At 36.9% G+C, this 23778-nt stretch overlaps 1 protein-coding gene and 1 long non-coding RNA gene across 2 annotated transcripts; one reads left to right on the top strand and one right to left on the bottom strand.

The window, feature by feature from the left end:
• The first annotated feature begins 1833 nt into the window (after window positions 1-1833).
• Window positions 1834-2900, top strand: LOC133522028 (uncharacterized). The gene is made up of 2 exons (XR_009799983.1): window positions 1834-2379; window positions 2763-2900. It is a non-coding gene; the product is annotated as an uncharacterized LOC133522028 (long non-coding RNA).
• Window positions 2901-6650: 3750 nt separating this feature from the next.
• On the bottom strand, window positions 6651-23670 carry LOC133521889 (uncharacterized). Its single transcript, XM_061857004.1, has 7 exons — window positions 23335-23670; window positions 21199-21414; window positions 20728-20853; window positions 17989-18126; window positions 11749-11869; window positions 10084-10196; window positions 6651-8191 (listed from the first exon to the last, which is right to left on the bottom strand). The coding sequence occupies exons 1-7, from the start codon at window positions 23356-23358 to the stop codon at window positions 7214-7216; spliced, it is 1716 nt and encodes a 571-aa protein (XP_061712988.1). The 5' UTR covers window positions 23359-23670; the 3' UTR covers window positions 6651-7213.
• Between the last annotated feature and the right edge of the window lie 108 nt (window positions 23671-23778).

Below are 23778 nucleotides of genomic sequence, written 5' to 3'. Positions count from 1 at the left end.
ATGCATGCTGAGCTGTGCTTGTAGATGTTTCTTATTATTCGTATGTATTTGTGTTCTATTCCCTGTTCTTTTAAAGCTTTCCAAATTTGTGTATGTATAAGCAAATCAAAGGTTTTCCGATAGTCAATGAATGCCATATAGTATGTAAGTTGATATTCTTCGTATCTTTCCAATATTTGCCGTACTGTATGGATGTGGTCGAGGACTGAATAGTCTTTGCGGAAACCCGCCTGTTCTATTGGTTGTTGCTCGTTGAGTCTTTTTTCAATTCTTCTGAGAATGATCTTTGCAAATATTTTGTAAATGTTTGACATAAGGCTAATGGGTCGGTAGTTTCCAATGTCTAGATGGTTTCCCTTTTTGAATAAAAGAATTATGTGAGATTTGGTCCATTGTTTTGGGATGTGTTCCGTGTCTAATACTTTGTTGAATTTTTTTGTGAGAACAGGTGCTAGTGACATTTTAACAAGTTTAAGAACTTCATTGCTTATGCCGCCAGGGCCTGGAGATTTGTCTATTTTTTGCGTATTTATAGCCGCTTCCGTTTCTTCAGGCATGATGTGAGGTACAGATTGGGTCTCTTGAAGGTCAATTTCTATTTCACTCTCGTTCTGTTCCAGCGAATGAAAAAAACATAGAAGACTAACGTCAAACAAAATATCAGCGTAAAAATGGCCCCACTATTAAAACACGCCATACTAATAATGGACCAATTGCAACTCACCAAAGTTCAGGTCTTGTTTTCTTCGACGAAACTTCACTTGATCATGATTAGCCAATTTAAACCACCCGAACTACGATTGGTCTAATATAAAATGAGGCGCTGTGATTGGCTGTAGCGTCAATGGGAACCCGCTCTAGGTAGACGGTTTCATGCAATATAGACTAGTTTTCAATGCAATATTTTTGTATGATAATTTATTATTTTATTTTAAAGGCTTATTATTTGTTCGTTTATCGCACGTGTTTAAAGGCAATTAAACCTTGGAACCAATTAATACATTGTGTCGTTCATCTTACAGTTACAGGGCACCTGCGACGTTTAGTTAGGTGGCACAGAAATATGTCAGATGTAAATTAATGTAAATTTGATAGGTCAAAATTAGAAAAATACACCTGGCATTTGGAATTATGGATTTTACTCTGATCAAAATGAAAACCGATATCTGAGGATCCGAGAGGCCTTTTATTTACGAATTTGAGATCAAAATAAAAAAAATGCCGCGTGTTGAATTTTAGAATTTTTCGTCCGATCAAGGTGAAAATCCATATCTGAGGATCCAAGCGGCCCTTCATTATGATTCTGAAGTCATATTTGGTAAAAGCGCCCTCCATTTTGAATGAAATGCCCGACATCTTGAATATCTCTATTTTTTTTGGCTCTTATCATAATCATCATTCATCATACAAAAACAAACACGGAGAAATTTAAGATGTCGGGCGTTTTTGCCAACTTTGACCTCAGAATCATAATGAAGGGTCACTCGGATCCTTAGATATCGATTTTCATCTCGATCAGAGCCAAAATGCAGAAATACAAGATGGCGGGCATTTGTTTAATTTTGACATCATATTTATTATAAAGGTCCTCTAGGATCGTCAGATATCGATTTTCATCTTGATCAGAACAAACATGCAGAAATTCGTATTGAACACGTCGTCATAGGAACAGTTTGTATGGGAGTACATTACTATAGAGGACGGGAAACGAGCGTAGCGAGGTCGGCTAGGGATACGCGGCCGGCAACCCCGTTTCTTGCCGAGATTTGTATAGTGCTTTTCTCAAACTTGCAATCAAAAAAATAAATAATATAGGATGATGATGATGATTGTTATTATTACTTTCGGGTTACTAAAAGGGGAACGAAAATTTGATTATTTTTACGCTACGACGCACGGCTTAGGAGATACAGCCCTATAAAGATTTCTGCATGACTGAAAAAAAACCTAACCTTTGAATCCCTGAAATAATATTTAACAAACACAAAAAAGAAAAAAAAAAACAAAATGGCAGAACAGGCTGACGCAACTAGGAACAAAATAAGTTTTGTATGGAACTTGTTTCGCAAATCTTTGCCAACGAAGAAAAATAAAACGTCAGTGCTATTTATTCTGTCAAGTTTACATCAAGTCAACTGTCAGCCTAATTGTTTTGTTTGTTATGAAGGCTTCAATGTTTTGTTCGGGTATTTCGTGCAATTTCTTTAATATTTAGTGAAAATATCGAAAATAGTGAACCGTGATCAGAATAAAGAACGAGTTTGTTACAATGCCACCGAGAAAACGGTTTACTAAGTGTGAAATATGTGGCAAGCGAGTCACTCGAGAAAATCATGAAAAAAGGGATTTTATGGCGAAATTTCCCTTGGATAAAGACCGGTACGTATTGCTTTAGATACTTTTGACCTTATTTTGGTGCAGCAGGCTTTAAACACATCGAAAATTTGATATTTTATATTATTTTTAGTTGTGAACTAGGGATGTACTAAAACTATCGATAATTGTATGTTTATTTGTATATCAGTGTAAGTAATTAAATAAAATATGTGAAATTTCCTGAGAACTTGCATGCAATATGACACAAAATAAATTCGTCGAAGATTTTCAGTGGAAAATTATCTATCATCTATGCATTAATGGTCATTATTTAACATATTTGATTTGATTTATAGATGCATATTAGCGCTAAATAATCAGTTGATCATCTCATTAGCAAACACTTGGAATATAAACTGTACATAACCAAGGCTGTATGTTTTCAGATGCAGGCAGTGGGTTGAAATTGTTGGGAACGAAGACCTGATACATCTTCCCATAGAAAAGTTACATTTATTGAAACATGTATCTGCAGATCATTTTGAAAATAGTGCTTTTAATAAAAAAAAAATTAAGAAAAAAAATAGTGAAGGATTTATAATTACAATCTGAGTGTAACGAGGTATTCTAAAATAGAATCCTAGCGTAGTGAGGGATTCAAGTGTTAACGCCTATGGGTGGTATTCCACCTATGCAATTTCTTTGTCCAATGTGTATTGCGTCTCACATTTTGATTAATGACAGAGTGAGACGCAATAACATTGGACCAAGAAATTGGATAGGTGGAATACCACCCTAAGGTGGAAATATTTTTGCTACCACGTGATAAATTTACATACTGCTTTTCACATCACCTAAATATAAATAAATAAACTTAATTAATGGTAATTAAATTAAATAATTTAACCTAAGAAGTATGCAAAAAGAGGAAAAAAGTGATCCCTCCTAGTAGGGAAAAAAAGTGCTACTTTGATCCTTCCTAGTGGTGAAGAACAACAAGGTGTTCTAAAAAAAATCGAGTCCACATTAAGCTCGACCACGTATTAGTCCACTCATAGAACTATCCACTATATAACATACAACTTAAATGTGGACTCGATCCTAACTTGATTTCGAGTACAAAATTTGTAGACAAGAGTCTATATTTCCACCCTCCCCATTTTATCGATATCGATAAGAAACGCAAGCGTATAGCGTACTACACTATTTAAATTGCTTATGTTGGTACTATGGTTCTTTGACAGTTCTTTGTCGTACATTTTGGTAATGATTTGCGAAACAAAGGGATTCCACTCGCTAGTATGGAAGTCCCGTCTCTTAAAACGTAGTGATTATATGCTCTTTGTGGCAGAATTTTGCTTATAGGTTTTTTATGGTTGAATGCCAAGACGTGTCATAATTTGATGTTTAAAAACAAAAGAATGTTGCCTTACAGGCCTAGGTGTGTAAGGCTGTATGAAATTCCTTTACATATCATCTTCACTCATCGCACCTGATATGTAGTATTTCCGGACCTAATTTGAATTAAGTAATTTCAATATTTAATTACATTTTGAGAAAAATAGCATTATTTTGTATAAATGTGTATTTCTCTCGTATATTTTTGTATTATCTGTTTTTTTTTTGTCATTTTATTAATTGTATTTCCTGTGTGTATTGTGGCAAATAAATAAACGGATTATCTATGTATCTATCTATTGCTTTTACTATTTTCCTCGCATTCTTTCCATAATTTTTCACCGTTCAAACCTTCCCTGGACCTAGAAATGTTCCAATACCAAAATTAGCCAAATCGGTCCAGCCGTCCGCGAACTTAACGAAAAGTTATAAATAGCAGCGAGATACCGGGACTTAGTAAGAAAGTACATATAAAAAACCTCCACCTACAACGGCGATTACTATTTACTATCGCAAATATAAATTATTAACAACCTGAACAAATTAAAAATTAAAGTTTCTTAATATCAATGGTTGTTTAAAATGCATAACATCATCCCCATATAAAGCCAAAGGTTGTGATAAAGAGAAATCAAAATAATATGATCCTAGGTAAACTATACGTGGAAAGTAATCCCATATTTTTTCCAGTGTTTGTTGAACGACTAGCATATCATTTATCCGTACAATAAGGCATATTTCTTTCGTTAAAGATATAATTTGAATAGTTCTTATTATGACTGTCACAACGAGCCGCCATTTGCGAACTAAATAGCTCCGCGGCACAAAGTTGACGCCCCGCCCGCTTCGGCACAATGTTTGTGGGGTCATTTTGCAGAGCTAGTTCGATCGGGCGCGCGATGTGTCGACGGCGGTGGCGGCGCGCGGGGAGCGAGCGCGGGGAGGCGGGGACCCGATCAGCGAGTGGGGCGCGCTAACACGTGCATTTATAAAAGCGTGTTTTCTAGTGTTTTTAGGATATAGACGTGTGCCCCGAATGGAAAATTATCGGCGGCGGCATTTGCAAAAAAATATCATTAAATTGTTGTTTTTCTTGAAAATTTTATCAATTCAGTTCACTGGTCGGTGAATTACGTATAGTTTTGAATAGACTGTGAGTAAAATATGGTTTGTAAATGAATATAGGCTAGGTATAATAACAATACAATACAATACCTCTTTATTGAACACCTCACATAGTTGACAATAAATGATTGATGATGATAATAACTTGATTTCCCTAGTAACTGGCTTGCATTAAGGGGTTACTTGTTCCCAATGACCTTCGATCCGAACTGTAAGTCTATTCAGTCATATTCTCATGCTTCCCATTAAAAATGGGCACGTTTGCCATTCATTCGGCCTGAATTCATGTGTTTTTCCACATCATGCGTTGGAAACAGCACAATATGTCAAAAGAATCTAAGGGCTATCCATATTAGCTATCCAAGGTATAAGCAGCAGTCTTCGTTAACACCACATCTGAAAGCGACAACCTCCAAGATCTAGTAAGTAGTTTTTTTTAATACGTCATAAAATTAAAAAAAAAATGTTTTTCATCAAATTCATACGTGTGGGGTATCTATGGATAGGTCTTCAAAAATGATAGGTATTTAGGTTTCTAATATATTTTTTTTCTAAACTGAATAGTTTGCGCGAGAGACACTTCCAAAGTGGTAAAATGTGTCCCCCCCCCTGTAACTTCTAAAATAACAGAATGAAAAATCTAAAAAACATATATTATAAATTACCATGCAAACTTCCACCGAAAACTAGTTTGAACGAAATCTAGTAAGTAGTTTTTTTTAATACGTTATAAATGGTACGGAACCCTTCATGGGAGAGTCCGACTCTCACTTGGCCGCTTTTTTAAACTATTAATTTATTTATATTTAATACATATCAGTCAAAGAATAAGGATCAAATTCAAACGGTGTTCTAAAAGTTTTAATTTAGTGTAGCAAGATGGCAGTAAATTTACGTGGCTACAAAGTTTACTTTGACAATGGCAATACACCTCTATTTCAAATTCTCTTTGCTATAATTGTGAACAGCGCCATCTATCTGCAAACTGTATTACTAATTTGCGCGATGTAAAGCACGTATGTTGTTTTTCAAGTATAGTCTGTGCGGAAAGAGAAGAGTCGTGGAATGTATGGGGCCCAATACATTCCACGACTCCTCTATCTGAATAGACTCTAACACAAGCCTTATTGAGCTAAAAATGATATTAGAAACCTCAATATCATTTTTAAAGATCTATCCATAGACACGCCACACGTATGGGTTTTACGAAAAAAATTTTTTTTTGAGTTTTACTTCTAAGTATGGGGAACCCCTAAAATTTATTGTTATTTTTCTATTTTTGTTTTGAACACTATAGTTCTTATAGTTTCGGAAAAAAGTGGTTGTGACATAATCGGACAGACAGACATGACGAATCTATAATCCGTAGCCAAATGGCAAAAAACGGAACCCTAACTAGCTCCGATATAATTAAAACAACGTGGAAAGTAATTAATGTGGACACTGGTAGATCAAAGCAAAGGATGAAAGATATTAAACTAATGCATCACCCTAGTCTGCCGTTACACTGTTAGAAGAGAATGTCCCAGAATGTAATAGAAACCTTAATTTTGAACATGTGAGTGCCTCAGATATATTATGAACACACAGTACAGATGTCATATTATTGAGTATTGTCTAACCCCCTTACTCATCAAACTTAACAAGACTCGATTAGCTCATTTACTTTTTATTATCCGTTTCTTTCAAATACGTGAGTCAAAATGACCTACCGATTAATGTTATTGGGGCTAGTAGCACGTTTATGAATAACTTTACGTATCTTCTCATATCAGTAAATATTTGGTCATTAGAATATATAAAAACACCCATACGATTTAATAATACATTATTATTACATCTCTATGTCGTGACAAGTATAATAGTTAAACATAGCAATAAATTGTCAATTTCAATCACATTAATAATTACAATTCTACAACAGATTATATTATTAATAAAAAACAAACATTATACTTGTATAACTAGTCAAATTAATTATTACAGTTCAATGCATATTGTAACATAATTAAAAATGTACTGAAACAGTCATTATCGATTATTATCACTCTGGGAGATGGCTCAAGTAACCTGAGGTTCTTCACAATACCTTGAGGGACCATCATTGTCAATTTATTAAAACCTAAATTGATAATATTCATTTTCATGGCAATAATCTGCCATTCGTATTTATCACAGCACTTGTAAAGTAGTGGTGTCAGTATATATGAATATATTCGATATTACTTAAGTATTTCATCCGCATGGGTAATCCCAGAGAAAGGTACAGAGATTAAACAGAGGTTCAATTAGCAGTCACCTTATCAATTAGTCAATCTTATACTTTGAAATACTTAATATTAAATAAATGTAACATTCAATGGTAAATCAATATTTATCTACGATGACGGCGCTTCTTCTTGTTGCGGTTAGCGTTTTGCGGTTGCTGGCCGTTGGACGAGCCGCTCGCGGACGCGGCCGGGCCGGGCGCGGGCGCGGGCGGGGCCGCTGGCGCCGGGGTAGCGCGCTGCACAACGCCGCTTGCCTGTAAATTTCCGCCTCGTGCGGCTTGATTCTGTACTATAGCCAAACCAGTTTGAATTTGCACAGGAATGGTAGGGACATTTCTCTGCGAAGCCACGTTCGATTGCACATTTTGACGCGCGGCGGGAGCGGTAGATGGAGGCGATGGCTGTACAATAGCCAAACCCGTTTGGATACGTATTGGATTGTTCGGCGCGCTATTGTTCCGAGCATTGGAATTAGCGCTAGTGTTAGATTGTGCATTTGTGCGTTGTGCAGCAGGCGCCGGGACCACTTGTATATACCCGGTTGTTGCGTGTATAATATTATTCGGTACGTGTCCGTTGGATCTCTGAGCGGCAGCATTATTTTGAGCAGGAACACGTTCAGATACGTCCTGAGCCTCGTTCAATGTGGCTCGAAGTCTGTTTCGCATGCGTCTACGGGCGTTGCGAGATAAGGTGGGCGGGGCCGCCACGAGCCCGTGGGCATCCTGCGGTTCGGGCGCGGGCGGAGGCGCGACGGGCGGCGCGGCCGGCGTGTGGTCTCGTATCTCCCGGTCGAGCGCGCGAGACAGGCGGGCGACGTCGTTCTGCAGGTGCTGGATGAACGGGTCCAGCAGTTGGGCGGCGTCGCGGGCGAGGTCGCGCGGGCCGCCGCGGCTGGCGACGCGCAGCACGGCGCGCGGGTGCTGCAGGTGCTGGTGCGCGTCGTCGGGCCGCACGCGCGTCACCGACAGCTTGCCGCTGATCGTCGCGGGCGCGACTAGAGCGCGGGCGTCCAACCCTGTTACCACCAAACAACGGCCTCGTTTTTTAAGGAAACCTTCGCAGGATCGGACCGACCACACCTATAACAATGATAACACATTTGAAGATATTTATCATTCAGCAAGTTCATTAGTGGATAAACATTTATCCAAAATGACAAGTACCGAAATATGTTCATTAATAAAAACAAGTGCGAGTTGGACTCGCTCACCGAGGATTCTGTGCAGATTCATCTTTTTATTTTTTAACTATTTTTTGACGATATAACTTGCCAAATTTGATACTTCTAAGTCAGAAGAAAGAACCCTATAAATTGTGAATCCCTTGATAGTGTCGAAAGGTACGTTTTTGCGGCATAAATGGCCGTATCTTTTTTTTACATTTAACTTACAAGATTTTACTCAGCTTCAAGGGACTGTACACCTGAGTTTTCATTTCAACATGATACCTCCACGCGTTCCCGACATAATGGGTAGGGACAGACAGACAAACGGACAACAAAGTGATCCTATAAGGGTTCCGTAGCCAAATGGCAAAAAACGGAACCCTTATAGATTCGTCATGTCCGTCTGTCTGTCCGATTATGTCACAGCCACTTTTTTCCGAAACTAATATAAGAGCTATACTGTTCAAACTTGGTAAGCAGATGTATTCTATGAACCGCATTAAGATTTTTACACAAAAATAGAAAAAAAAAAACAATAAATGTTGGGGGTTCCCCATACTTAGAACTGAAACTCAAAAAATCTTTTTTCATGAAACCCATACGGTATCTATGGATAGGTCTTCAAAAATGATATTTAGGTTTCTAACATCATTTTTTTTTCTAAACTGAATAGTTTGCGCGAGAGACACTTCCAAAGTGAAAAAATGTGTCCCCCCCCCCCCGTAACTTCTAAAATAACAGAATGAAAAATCTAAAAAATATATATGATAAACATTACCATGTCCAAAATCCGCCGTGACCCAAGAGAACATCGACACTGAGACAACTGATCGTCGAAGATCGTCACGTGACATACCGTGAAATAGTGGAGGCACTTGTGGGCATTTCAGGGACAGCAATTAAAAAAAATCTTGCATGGAGAGCTCGGTGTAAGAAAGTTAATCTCGCAATGGATACCGCATTTGCTGAGCGATCGAAAAGTCAAAACACGTCTGCGATATGATCAGTGGTGATGAATTTTGGATTAATACCTATGATACAGATTCTAAGCAGCAGTCGACAGTTTGAATCTTCCAAGATGAGCCAAAAACGGATAAAGTCATACGCTTTACAAGCACTTCGAAGATAATGGTTGCGTCGTTCGTGGCAAAGGCTGGTCACTTTGCAAGTATCGTGCTACAATATCGTACAACGGTTAATACTGACCGGTATACGACAGTTTGCTTGCCACAAGTTATCGCAGAGTTCCCGAGAAAAAAAAAACCCGAAACGCTGAATGATACTGCACCACGAGAATGCAAGCTCTCACACTTCCAGGCTGACAAAAGCGTTTTTACACAAGAAAAACGTAAAAACTACTTAAACCCTAACGATTTTTTCACAATCCCAAAAATCAAACAGTATTCGTGGTCAACCTTATCGCACACCCGAATCGGCCATTTTGGCAACGCCCACTTCAGAGTGGAATAAGTGTTTCCAAAACTGGTTTGAGAAAAAGTGTATCAGATATCATGGTGAATTCTTTGAAAAACAATAAATGATAATTAATTCACTTCCAAATTGTCTATGGTTATTTCAAACGACACAATTTAAAAGGCAGGCCTATGCCTAGAAACAAGTTGCAACCTGCATCGAACTAAAGCAATCCTGCGATCTTATTGAATAAATTTGACAAAACTTTTAGCCTATTAGGATATTCGGCGGACCCAACGGCCGGATATCCGGTATCTAGTATCCGGCCAAACCACCTTTATGTACTGAACTTTACAATAGCCAATTTCAATGAATAAGAACAACGATACTTACACAATCGGAGAAAATAGCTTCCCGATCATTCCCCGATATGGTCACAGTATAACTAAATTCGTTTGTAACCCATGGGGCGGCAGCCATCGACAGCCATGCGTGAACAGATTCATCTGAAAAGAAGGATTAGTAAATCATTTGATTTTGTAACACCTTACAGTACTAATATCTGGTCTGGCCGATGAAACCTCGAAAGTCTTAGGTTGTGGCTCGTGGCATCCTCGGAAGTCTTAGGTTGTGGCTTGTGGCAGTGGTCTACTACTCGACTGTTAGAATGCGCTCATTTCTCGAACGATAGTGAACGAGGACAGCGTATTTTTGTGACCTTTCGCTGTCAAGCATCTATTCTGAGCTTGTGCTCATATGCACATTTTCCATTTATTTGTTTTAAAAATTAAGCCACTATAACTGCTATCAATATCATTAAATATAATAAGGGTTTTACTTGGGAATCGGTCTACAAATTTATTTATTGAACTATACTTGTTTATTATTAAACAAATAGTATAACCATAACGTACCTTTACAAGTACCTTTTAGCCAAGCTGGATATCCGTTAGCCGCAGGGATTGTCATTAGGCGGGTCCACACAGATCTACACTGGCCGTTTTGTGCGCGAAGAAATTGCTTGCTCTGTGTGGTCCCGCCCATTGTCTGGAAACCTCATACTTTTCGGCGGCCGCATTACGTGAAGAACCCACTGTAATTGCACCCTAAGCCATTTTGTTGAGGTGTTACCGCAGTTTTAGTGTTAAATTGAATTTTAACGTTTTAAACAAGGGCAATGCCATGAAAATATTCACACGGAAACTAAACTATATTTGCAGAGCAGCCTCAAACCTTAAAAGGTTGAAGTTAGTGTCCGACTGAAATGTTTTTTGCTGAACCCGATACCGAAACTTTTGTAGACATGTTAAAATTGTTTAAAAAAAAACATAAAACTGCATTTATACACATATTGAGACTGCGTCGACCGTCCAGTGGCGCCTTCATTAGGGGAATTATGTTTTCCAATAAACCAATTAATTTCTGTATACATAAATCAGTTTATTCATATTGTTGTCCTAACTTTTGGTCTTTGTCACATAGTTCAGTTTCATAGCAAGAAGTACCATTACGTAAGTTTCAGCCCGGCCTTTATTCGGCCGGTACCGAAACTACGGCCGCAACATGTTTTTTTGGGAAAAACCGAATCTTCAATCGGACACGAAAGTTGGCTCGATAGACTAAAATGACAAAATCTCATTCTCAGGGTGACGCAACGTTGGCGCAACTGCGCAGCAACGCCATTTTCCATAGCGCTGACTAGACGCCGACGCTCAAAATACACCAGTGTGGGGTGGCCCTTAAAAGAGCTGTAGCGTCGGACTGAAAGCAGAGGGCCTACCGCGAACCACGTTCGAAGTGTTGCCTCCCTGTCACACTTACGTACGAAATTACAAGTGCGACAGAGTAGTGCGTCGAACGTGGTTCGCGGTAGGCCCTCTGTTCAGCTACTTTCAAGTGAATCATAATACGGGAAAAAATGCAAAAGGGTGTAACATCGTTCATGGTTATAATAATATTGACGCGCCTCAACGGGATGGCCCAGACAGAACATCCAGCTTGAATAAAAGGTCCTTGGTATGGGATAAATAACATACATTAAAATAACGTCATACTCACTGCTAATTTCAATAATTAAAAAGAAAATGCCCATATCGGACACTCGCACTGCCGTGACAATCCTACCAGGAACAGTAGAAAATTGCCATGCTTGCACATATTCACCATTTTCAGATTGACCCTGCAAAGAACAGAAATAAACGTTTTTTTTTCGATATAAATATTTAAGACTTGAAAAGATTTTTACAGTACATATGGTGCTACTTTATAGCACTAGTGCGAAAATTAGCATATTACGTTACTGTGTCGAACATTTAAAGGGCCATATGTATTGTAAAACGTTGCACATACGTAGATTTCAACTAATTAGGCGGCCAAAACTCGCTATCCGAAAAAAAAACTAATGATAAGATAACCATTTACTCAGGTAGTAAACAGTTCCGGGAATACAATGGGCACCCCCTCCCACCCTTCGTAGATGCGCAAGAGCTTCCCTCAGGTAGTCGGAATTCGATAGTCGCTTAACGTGTACGTGTCTGTTCTCGGCGCTCCTAAACTTACAACTTTTGTAAAATTCATATTTGTTTTTTAACTACTTATTTTCGAGTGTCAGTGATGGATTGCAGTAATTCAGGTAAGAACCTATGTTTTTTAATAGTAACTTTTTTAGTTTCTACTGCCTTTGATAAACTTTTAATTTTTCAAAGATAGCTCTATCAATAAGTCAGATTTTTTGTTTCTTACAATTAAATATGTCTTTTAACTAACTTAAGGGTCCGTCCGAGCAATGTTTTCTTTATTTTTCTATACTTTACTTATTTTTCTATCATACCAGTAAAAAATTAGCCGCGGAAACCCGCGCGTTTCCCAAATAAGAGCATTTGAATCTTAGGGGTCGAAATTGAGAAAAATACCACGTTAGTGCTAAATTGTATTAAATCGAATTATTTTTTGTTTTAGGTCCGTCTGGTACCTCGGGTACTAAAATAGTGACTCGGAAGTACCTGTTTCAACAGGTACAAAGACAAAATTTACCAAGTTTAAGGGAAAAACTCGATTCGTATGAAGATTTTCTTTTGATACGTTATGGAGACACCGAAAATGCTAAAAAGTGTTTGAAGCAAAGGTATTCTTATATCAAGACCAAATTCATGAAAAGATGGATGAAAGCCAGTAAACACGAAGAAGTTTTCCTAAAAAACAACCGAGATTGGTTAGAAGGAACTTTCGAGATTCCGATAGAATCGGCCTCTCGTCAAGGTAGGCCAGCAAAATCTTTCGAAGATTTAAGTGAGCGAAGCAAAAGAAGAAAAACGGAAGAAGTCCGCGCGACTTTGAAGCATGACGTCATCATCCATGCCGCACAATCTGTTTTACAAAACACTGGGCAAAGGAATGCTTCAAAAGTTCTCAAAGAAATTACTAATTCGCCGACACGAGCCAGCAAATATAGATCTGCCTATTCTAAAGTGAATAACGACGACGACATGTTACCTCCACTGACGCCTCTGCAAGCACTTCAGATGTTCGTGGAAGCTGATCTTTCAAGACGGCAATATGACATAATAAGAGCAACAAACCCAAAACATTTCCCTTGCTACGACTTGTTGCTAAAGGCGAAACAAGAATGTTATCCACCAGAAGAATCCATGAATGTCACAGATACTTCGGCTTTTATTAACATCAGACCCCCTGATCAGCTCAAGCAGACAAATCAAGAAACCTTGTCACAAAGCATTCCTACCTGAAACTATAGAAATGTTGATGGCTGCCAAACCAAATACTTCTAGAGATAGCCAATAATCTTTGAACTCTCTCAAAGTAAAATATGTGTTTAAGTAGTTTTATTTGTAATAAGTATATATTTAAGATATAGATATATATGATATTTTACCATATTTATGCTTGTAACTAATAATTCATACGACGTTTTTATTTTGTTGGTATTTAAAAAATAATTTTTATTTTTTGTATTTTATCGATGTAAATATGTTGCATAATCAATAATTATATTTTTTTCGGATCAAGAGGAGTTTATTTTAATTTCCTATTGTACGTATAGCTATTTTCCAGAAAAAAATATTTTTGGCCGCCTAAATAATTGAAATCTACGTATGTGCGTTGTACGATACATGTGCGAATAGGTAATTCGCAACTCGTGTGGATTTAAAACACTCCCTTCGGTCGTGTTTTAATATATCGCCACTCGTTTCGAATTTCCTACTTTTCGCACTTGTATCGTAATGTACTATTCAAGTACATATGTACTGTGCTACTTTCCCGCACGCGTGCGGGAATGAGCACTTTCCGTGCATATGTCGAAACTTTAAAGAGCCATATGTACTGTAAAGCGTTGTACGATACACGTGCGAAAAGGTAATTCGCAACTCGAGTCGATTTAAAACAGTCCCTTCGGTCGTGTTTTAATTTATCACTACTCGCTGCGAAATTCCTATTTTCTGCACTTGTATCGTAAATAACTATTATTAACCACGAATATAAACTAAATGTGACTTAATACACAGTATCGGCCAATAATGTATCACCTTTGTGTTTTTTGCATGAGCATGTATTTCTATAGAGTAAACAATACAGGTTGGTTTCTAGATACGGCCGTCTAAATTAATGTAATTAAATCATTTTAAACATAAACAAAATTAAATTATAAACGTCAGGATTTCAAAAGTAAAACTCATTTATGCTATTTGGTTTTTGTGAATAAGTGACATCATTTAAAAAAAGCCATAACTCCCTAGGGAGTAGACTTATTTCACAATCCATAACTCCCGCGGCAACAATATAGGCCTTTATCTTTCAGTACACCTGCATGAAATAAAATCTTTTTCGAGAAAGTGTGATGCAAAAAATGAAGTTGACTATGTATTTAAAAAAAAATCTATGAAAAAACCATTACATGAGACCAATTTTTCTCATCGCTCGTACAAAAGACTACTACTAGACTACCTAAAGTTCTACCGTAAAAACATGGAAGTGATATATTACTGGCCGGTACGGTAGATATTGACGTAGTTAAATGTATCAATACTTCTTATAGTTAGTGATATACAATTAAGAGCATGCAGTTTCGATGAGATATCATGAAAACCAGCGTTGTAGTAGGTAAGCCTGCTGCAACACATGCTGAGGTACACTCCTTTTTAGCATTATAATTTTAAAAGTTTTTGATATCTACATGTAAACATTAATATGTGCCTACTTAAGTTTCATTTTAAGGCTTGTAATGTTTTGTAGCATTGTCTGTAAACATTTTTCAATGTGGTGTTGAATAAAAAAACTCTATGTCTAATTTCTATGTCATATCCTAATAGTACAAGCAATACATTCAACCAGTCTAGCGGCCAAGCAGTGGGAATATTTAACATTTGGAACAATTTTCATTTTATTTAAATTAGGCACGAAAAATATCTTTCGATCAACAATTGAAGTACATAATATGAACAGAACCAAAAATCAATTCTAATCATTTCGCTGATGTGCATACTCAATAATAAGTTTTTGCAAAAAAATCATTTTTGATACAACCTTTTATCGCTGACTGTACTTATCTTTCCACATGCAACTAATACTCATGGAAACCATTTTAAAAGCCCCAAACACAATTAAGGTGCGCTGTCTTTGCCACCTCCTGTCTCCATCATCAGATCAGCTCCATGTCATCATAATATTGCATTGTGATCTGATTTAGATATGTATGCAATATTTCAGTTCAATCGGATATCAGGAAGTGGTTGAAAAATGGTTATCAAGATTTGAAAAACAAGTTATTTACATATAAATGTGTCAAGTTAAATGAAAGCTTGTAAAAATAGCTGGATACCTTGTTACTTTCTAAAGGAATAGTTACTGTGACAAGATAGGTACTATAGTCTGTTTCACTTGGATCTGAAAATAATGTAATGGTGTTTAAAAGAGCCATGTAGATTTTTTGGTCAGGGTAATTTCAAAATCCAAAAGAAAAAGACTAGAGTGTGTACTGCGCAGATACTTCAGCTATACTATTCATATTTTATATCAATATCTGGGAGACCGAGCTGTGCTCGGAAAACATATAAAAACTCAAAAATGCGCATTATCCCAGAGATAAGACTTAGCTAGATCGATTTTTCGCCCCCAAAAACCCCAACATTACGGGTCGGCAACAGTCAAAGGTTTGCATAGATAGTGCCAACATAGGTTTTCGCTGTCTTTAGTTTTGTTGTATGATATGTTTAAAGCGTCCAAACCATATATTTCAAAAAAACATTACACAATTTTAGGGAATGACAGGAAAATCTATGGTGGCGGTAAAATACTTCAACCGGCAAACCCCAATGGAACAGAGTTGATTTTCTTGTTTAGTTCGATTTCAAAACAAAATAAATTCAACTCACTATTTATTTCAAATTCAACTATGCGCGTTTCGTGAAAGTGCAACTGACATTTGCAACACGGTCATGCCGCACCAATCTACAAGGCTTTTCCAAAAAAATGCAAATTTATTCCAATTAATCCAGGTTTGATGATTCAGAAGGTTGAAATTCTATTGACGCGTATGTGGTAAAAGGGTTAATTCAGCATCGCTTCTGCATCGATGCAAACGTCCGTCTGAATTGATTCAGCATTACTACTAACGTGCGGCTATTTCGCGCGACATCGGGTATAGGAAGAATGGAGGCGGGACATTCCACAGACATTCTGTAATCCACGACAGCATCGATTCTGCATCGCGTCTGAATGAATTCTACATCGCGACTGTAGCGATGCTGTATTGTGATAGCAGCGATGCGGATTCGTGTTTACTATGCGAGGGAACGAGTATATGACCAGCGACAGCATTGTGGCCTTTATGCGTCTACATCGCTGTCGCCACTAACGGTCACCGTCTGCTCCGTTAGGAGTATATAAGGGTAGCAATGCACGACGGAGGTTGTCATGCAGGATTGATCGTCAGAAAATTAAAACTAGCTGTAGCACTCAAACAAGTCCGTTAGAAAGATGCACATTGTTACAAATTATTCGCTCCGTGCATGACTGTGGTGCCGCTCTAGTGGGACATATTGCTTATTTGACAGTTGGCAGCTGCCAAATGAAGTTGCCGTCCCACGAAAGTTCATATTTCCACCAGGTGGTGCATTGGCGTCGCTTGTATTTCCCCCACCACCAATTTTGCACATAGCCAATATCGGGCGTTATTACAACCTATAATCTGTGATGTCATACTGAAAAACTTATGCATGAATTTAATTTTTCATACATTTGGGCCCATTGTTTACATGAAAGGCAATGTTTACAGGAAAAGTTACGGGTTGATCGAGTTGTATGAAGGGGTAAATAAAATTATGATATCCGATTTCGCATACACATTCAACTTCGCATTCAGGCATTTCTGAATTAGAACAAAGTAGCACGCATTCATTAATACTCATCTCTAATAATAATAACTACTCCCTGTACGTCTGTCACTACTAAACTACCTATCAGATTTTAATGAGTCAGTCACACAGGTTTATATTACTGGAGGTTAAGATTACATTCGCAAGAAAGCAACGTGTATTAATTGAGAATAATTGCGGAAGGCTTTCCACATTCGCAATGCATCGTCAACATTAGTTGACCATTGGCACTTATGTGGTGATATGTATATTAAGCAGTGATCGGGGTTTTGGTTGCCACTTGGGGTGAATGACCTCAATAACTGCTATTTAATGTATATTTTATAAATATGTTATCTACACTGAAAAAGCGTTTTTGCCGAGAGTTTAAAAGGTATCGCGCGCTTAAAAACATCTGATTTGCTTTACTTTATGTTGTTTTCCTCTTTTGAATTCCCGAGACCTCAATTAACTGGGCGTTTATGAATTAAGTGTTTCCGAACCTAGGGTTTCATGCATGTGTGTGTGCATCAGTGTTAGCATTACTTTTTAAGTATACTTTGTAATTACTTGTGAGTTCCTGTAATTGTCTTTCTGTATTAATCTTGTTGTCCTACTGTAAGTTTAAAGCTGTTGGTTCTCCTTAATATAAATAAATAAAAGCGTATCCATACTATTTTTTCTTGATATACCGCGGTGTGGCACCCAAACCCCCATTCACTGATAACAAGTACCTACTTATCGTCGGGGATAGTGCAATACCGCGTAAATAACAAATGCAGTAAGGTCCAATTACCTTGTACATTGTTTGAATTTCGAACTCTTTCGACTTTGTTAATTACGCGGTATTGCACTATCCCCGACGTTATGTGACTTTTCGTAGCTGGCTAGCCTAAGATGGTCGCACTTTTATTTGCAAGACACTTACCTCAATTAACTCCGGAGAGTGGAAATAACGAAGATGGTTCAGCAAACGCGCAGCTGGCAACCGAATTGAATTCCCATTCTTACAGCATAAACAACGGAATAGTCCCTTGCAAGCTTGAGGCGCCCTTAGAGGTGGAAGCTGAAAATAATGTTTATATATAAACACTGTGAAACGAAGTACCTTAGAGTGTAGCATATAAAAGATGCTTCTGCTCTCATAGTCATATAAAGATAGGCCTCACTAGTTCCTGTTCACAGTACAGTACATATTACAGACGGGGGGGGCGTGCTCAAATTTTACATACAATGTATGCCCCTCCTCTGCGATATCAACTTCCCCTCCTTCCCCTAGTTCACTGGCTGGCTACGCCCAGACAACCGGTCTGGCGTAGTGGGTAGTGACCCTGCCTATGAAGCCGATGGTCCCGGGTTCAAATCCTGGTAATGTTAGTTCCTGAGTCATGGGTGTTTCCTATGTGTATTTAAGTATTTGTATATTATATATATCTTTGTCTTAGTACCTACAACACGAGCCTTGATGAGCTTACTGTGAGACTTAGTCAATTTATATTTATTTATACAGACACCTGGGCACCCGGTTTTTTAAAGAAAACTTAACTTTATTATTTTATTAAGATTTAATCTACAATAGTCATGAATTTTAAGATGTGGCCGTATTGCAGGCTGCATACGATTAGTAGGTATAAATATTCAATGCTCATACTAAAGCAACCAAAGTGGCGAACAAAAACACTTAAAATTATGAATTTTGTATTGTCAAAACAAAGTCTTCATCTCAAGAGAACTTGAGAGTATGAATGCCTTTGCGACCAGAATTACTCATCGCGTCGATTCGATCGCATCAAATCGTAATTGATTGGATGTGGATTTGTTCTCGTATATGTGTACGATAATAATAGGCTAGATGATACTCGTAGATGACACGTTTTTATTAATAGTATCAGTCGATCAGGTTTGTTTTGAGGATCAAATATCTACGTCATACGGGACCCATTGCATTAAAGCGATACTAAACTGAGGAGACAAGCGAAGTCCCACGAACGCCCCTTACTACATGCCGAAACCATCTTGAATTATAGAAAACAAGAAAATTGCGATTTTGAGGATGAAATATTGCGTTTATGTATATAGTTGCTATAAAATTTACTTTTTAATAAAATGTAAGGAATCGAATGGTATAACTTTTTTTTCTTTTTTGGAAATTAAAAACAACACTATTATATTGGGTCCATATTGGGTTGCATAAAAGTTCAAGTCATATCTTTGATACGCATAACACTTGTGTCATAATCATCATTGCACATACAAATGAAAAGTCATATTATATTGTGTCATACATTTTTAGCCATAATATTTGATCAGTCTAAATGATGACATACATAGCAGTGTCATTTTTTTTTGCATACCTAACGAACCTAACCTAAAATTTTATGCGAATTAAATTTATGACTATAAAAGTAATGAAATAACTCATTTAAGACAAAAACCCAGTTATGCTCAGGAATAATCCCGATTAAAGATATTTATGACTTACAATTTTATGCGTAAAGTGTTAAGACAATTAAAAATATGACAAATGTTGTTATGCGACCAGAGTCGGGAGGGAGGGAGAGGGAGGTCTTGAATTTTATCATTTCCATTTATTTGTGTCCAATTTATTATGATAAATTGCACATTTACTATCTATTTAACTAGATTTTGTTGTAAAATTCAACATGTGTCGACATCCCTATTAGTTATAAACGCAAATTGGCAAAAACGAGAGTTTATAGTAGCTGCTAAAATAACAAATTCTGACCGAAAAGGCAGCACGAGTTGCGTCTATGTTGTAAATCTGTATGACGTCATCCGCATTACGCAGTATCACACTGATGTAGTTTCGCACTCCGCTCTGCCGTGTAAGCGAGACAACGCTATGCATTTAAATAGCGATGTTCCGTTGTCACATCGGACCGGCGTGCGTAACCAGTGGTAACCTCTGGATTTTTTTTTCTCACCTGTTGCCAGTGGTAACAACTGGAACAAAAACCAGTAGTTACTGCCAGTTAACTAACTTGGTGTTAACTAGTGGGAATTTTTATTCCCAGTTGTTACCACTAAAATATTTTTATGTTCTCAATACTAACAAAAATATCCAGATAAAGAAGTGCATCACGCAGCTGCCACAAATGCGGTCGCAAATGTCCTGCAACGACTTATACAGCCACGAGACGTTGTCCCTCGCATACAGACCTACGATGTTAAACGCCTCATGATGATGATTTTGGTTAGTATAGAATATTAAAATATTTTATAAAATTAATTTTAATTTAATAAGATTCCCACTTGTTACCACTGGAGACAGGTGGTGAAAAAATCCCAGTTATTACCACTGGTAACAACTTAATGGTAACTAGTGGGAATAACCTGTGAGGATCTGCATTAAATGTTAAGAAGACCCGCCTTAGTTACAATGCCATTAGTAATGCATCTAATAAAGCATACTGTGCAGAACAGTAGATGCAATTTGTACCATCAGGCGGACCGTATGCTTGTTTGCCACCGACGTGGTATAAAAAAAATTAAGGTATCAATTATTATAATTAATTGTGTATATAATGGTTTTTTAATGACAGATAAGTTTGAAAAAAAAGTGATTGAAATTGTAAATGCTGTTATAACAATACAGCTGCGAATAATGGCTTAGTAATTATATGAAAATAAGTTTTTATTTGCTTACATTCTGGTCCGAGGCATTATCCTCATCTTCACCAGTGTTATTATCTTGATCTCCCGCGGCTGCATCCTCTGCAGGTGTGTTACTGCCAGAGCCACTCGACCCTGTTGTTACTTTTCCACCTAATTTCTGTAAGTATTAAAAATATGTCTCTATATGCTTCCAGCGTAAGTTCATACAAATAATGTACTTAACACATATCTAGCCTGACAAGAGGATCCAAGTAGTGCTGAATCTATGTAAAAGTGAACTAGTACCCTTTACTGTGAAATTACCACGTCCATTTATGCTCGAGACTGCATAAACTTATGTCAGTGCATTTCACTCATACTGACGTATTAGTGCGAGTGAGATGAATTGGAAGTAAGCTTACATTGTCATTAGCAAATATTAAATATTATAAGGCTGCAGAAGTAAGATTAACTATTTGTATCATAAAATTGTTACAATAGTGTTATATTAATGGATACTTACAAAAGCTCTTAATTTTCTAACATTAGCAATGAGTTCTTCCATTGCATAATTCCTAGTTCCAAAGAAAAGAGCCCTACAGACAGGACACTGGCTGAGGCGCGCTTTGCAGCGACCACACACGTGGTGGCCTTCATTGCACTGAAATATCTGGCCTGAAGGGATTTCATAGCATACTGGACACTGCAGTAGGTCATCAAGGTCGGGCAAGGCCTCCGCCTGTAAAGAACAATATCAATAAAAAAAGTTGGAAATAAAGAAAATTACTTTAGAAAAACATCAAGTCAAATGATATATGAATTCTGACAGAAATTAGTGAAATATATAATATACCCAACATAGAGGTTCATCGGCAGCAGTATGCGTATTAAGTTTTATTTTTATGACATTTGGCATTATTGAAATAATATTAGTATTTCCAAGTATTGACAAATACCTGATAATATTACCTTTCTTTCTTGGTTAGCAGGTTGACTTAAAGCTGTTATTTATAACAGTTGGTCAACTCTATTTTAAATATTTTGTTTTAATAATGTATTTGTCCCTACTATCACATTGAAAATTGTAATTGTTAGAAATAACCAAACACCAATTGAACTAATAGACATTCACTTTTATAATTATGTAACAATCATATTCTGCTTTAACACCTGTAACTTTTACTTACTCAAGTATGTGTAAGAATGTAAGAACAATATTGGTCTCTCATTACAACAAATTCTGCAACCCAAATTATAACACTCTATAAAACAGTCCTCTTTGCGATAAACTCGACTATGATAAACTACTGAATGGATTTTCACCGATCAATAAAGTGATTCTTGAGGAAGGTTTAAGTGTATAATTAGTTAACCTGTGCGAAGTTGGGGCGGGTTGCTAGTATAAGTAAAACACACAAGTGTGAATCTTGGTTATGAGATGATGAATACTGGTTTCAAAGTTAATAAGTTATGAGCTCCATCTGATACACCAAGCAACAAATAGACAGTGATGGCCAAAGTAGCCAAATACATCATAAAACATCAGAATATCAATGATAAATATAAGGTGTGTTAGAATATATTTGGCAACTTTGGCTGACAATATCTATTTAATGGTGACTGTACTTGTAATTTATAAATTACTTTGTAGGTGTAGGGTACTTTCAAAACCTGAATAGAATATTAAAGAGGTTACTTGCATCTATCATCTATACCTCGTTTTTTTAGCATTGGAAAAAGGGTAATCAATCTTTGTGTCTTTTTAATGAAAATGCTTATAAAAAAATACAAATTATTGTACAGGTGTTACTTTTGAAACTATATAATTGTTAAATATTTGCTGTGACTAAATTTTCAAGTGTTTTTCATAAAAAGATATGTTAAGCTTGTTTACCATCTTTGTACAGCTAAAAAAACGAAGTATACATGCATTACACCTGTTTGGTTATTTCCTAATAAAAAAATCCAAGATACAAATCAATTAATAAAATTTAGTCTATATAAATATTTCACAGTATAGGTGAGGGTATATTTAAATCGTAATAGAGACTGATAAACAATTGTTCAATAAAACTAGCCCACTCTCAAAGTAAAAAAAAATACCATGCTGTTTGGTATTTTATTAGAAGAACAAAGGAAACTATCATTATATGGATATTATAGAAAATCTGTAGGCTGAACAAACATTATTTTAATTTTATGTAATAAAATAATTCCCAAGATGAATTATAAGACAAAATATATTAGTTTCAAATTTTACTTACTTATGTGTTAAATTTAATACCTATACAAGATCACCTGATCTCAGATATACAACAAACAATGCAATTACAAAGTTGGCCTATCACATAAATTATTCATATATTTTTGAAATAATAGCCGTTAATTGTTGTTTAAACAAGGGGGTAGGTTTTTTCAAGGTGTCACACCTAGCAAACTAAGCGAAATGGAGGATAAGGATATTTCAGAATAGGCATTCTATTACTTACTCTAGAACGCAAATTAAAACAATTTAAAAAGAATATTTTTAAAGAACTCTTGTCGTGTACTAAGAATACTAAGATTTATTTGACAATAACGTACCATAACCATACAATCGATCAACTGATGGAAGTTAAGATAGGTATATTTTTTGTTATAACGTATGCTATGCACAAACCTTGACGTCCGTTTTCTCAGCCATCGTGGAAGCCCTCTTCGTGTGCCAAAATCTTGAGAATGTATATTTCGAGAATATTTACTAAATTAACTATGTAAAAATAAACCAGCTCGGTGGCTTGTGCTAAACGCTAGCTTGCCGCAAACAATGTGGCCTGTCGCTTGATTTCTTCAATTGCGGAAAAAATGGCTGCCTGTTCTCCTCCCTCCAGGATTTTTATGTTGCCAGAGTTGTCAATGTCATGTACTATGTGGTGCTGCCATAATAATATTTTAAGGCTGTGGACATACGAGACGGAAAAGGGCTCTATAATTGTCACCCCACAAATCTTTTTTTTTTAATCTTATAGGGACCGTGCGCGTTGGAGGTTCTGCCATCTTGTGGGCTACATCGGAACAGTAAACATCACATTTACGCCTCGAGTCAAAAATCTGACAGCTCCTG

This window comes from Cydia pomonella, chromosome 1, assembly GCF_033807575.1.
Source record: "Cydia pomonella isolate Wapato2018A chromosome 1, ilCydPomo1, whole genome shotgun sequence".
NCBI classification, from domain to species: domain Eukaryota; kingdom Metazoa; phylum Arthropoda; class Insecta; order Lepidoptera; family Tortricidae; genus Cydia; species Cydia pomonella.
The sequence above is the reverse complement of the archived record's forward strand: the minus strand, read 5'-3'. Positions and strand labels throughout refer to the sequence as shown.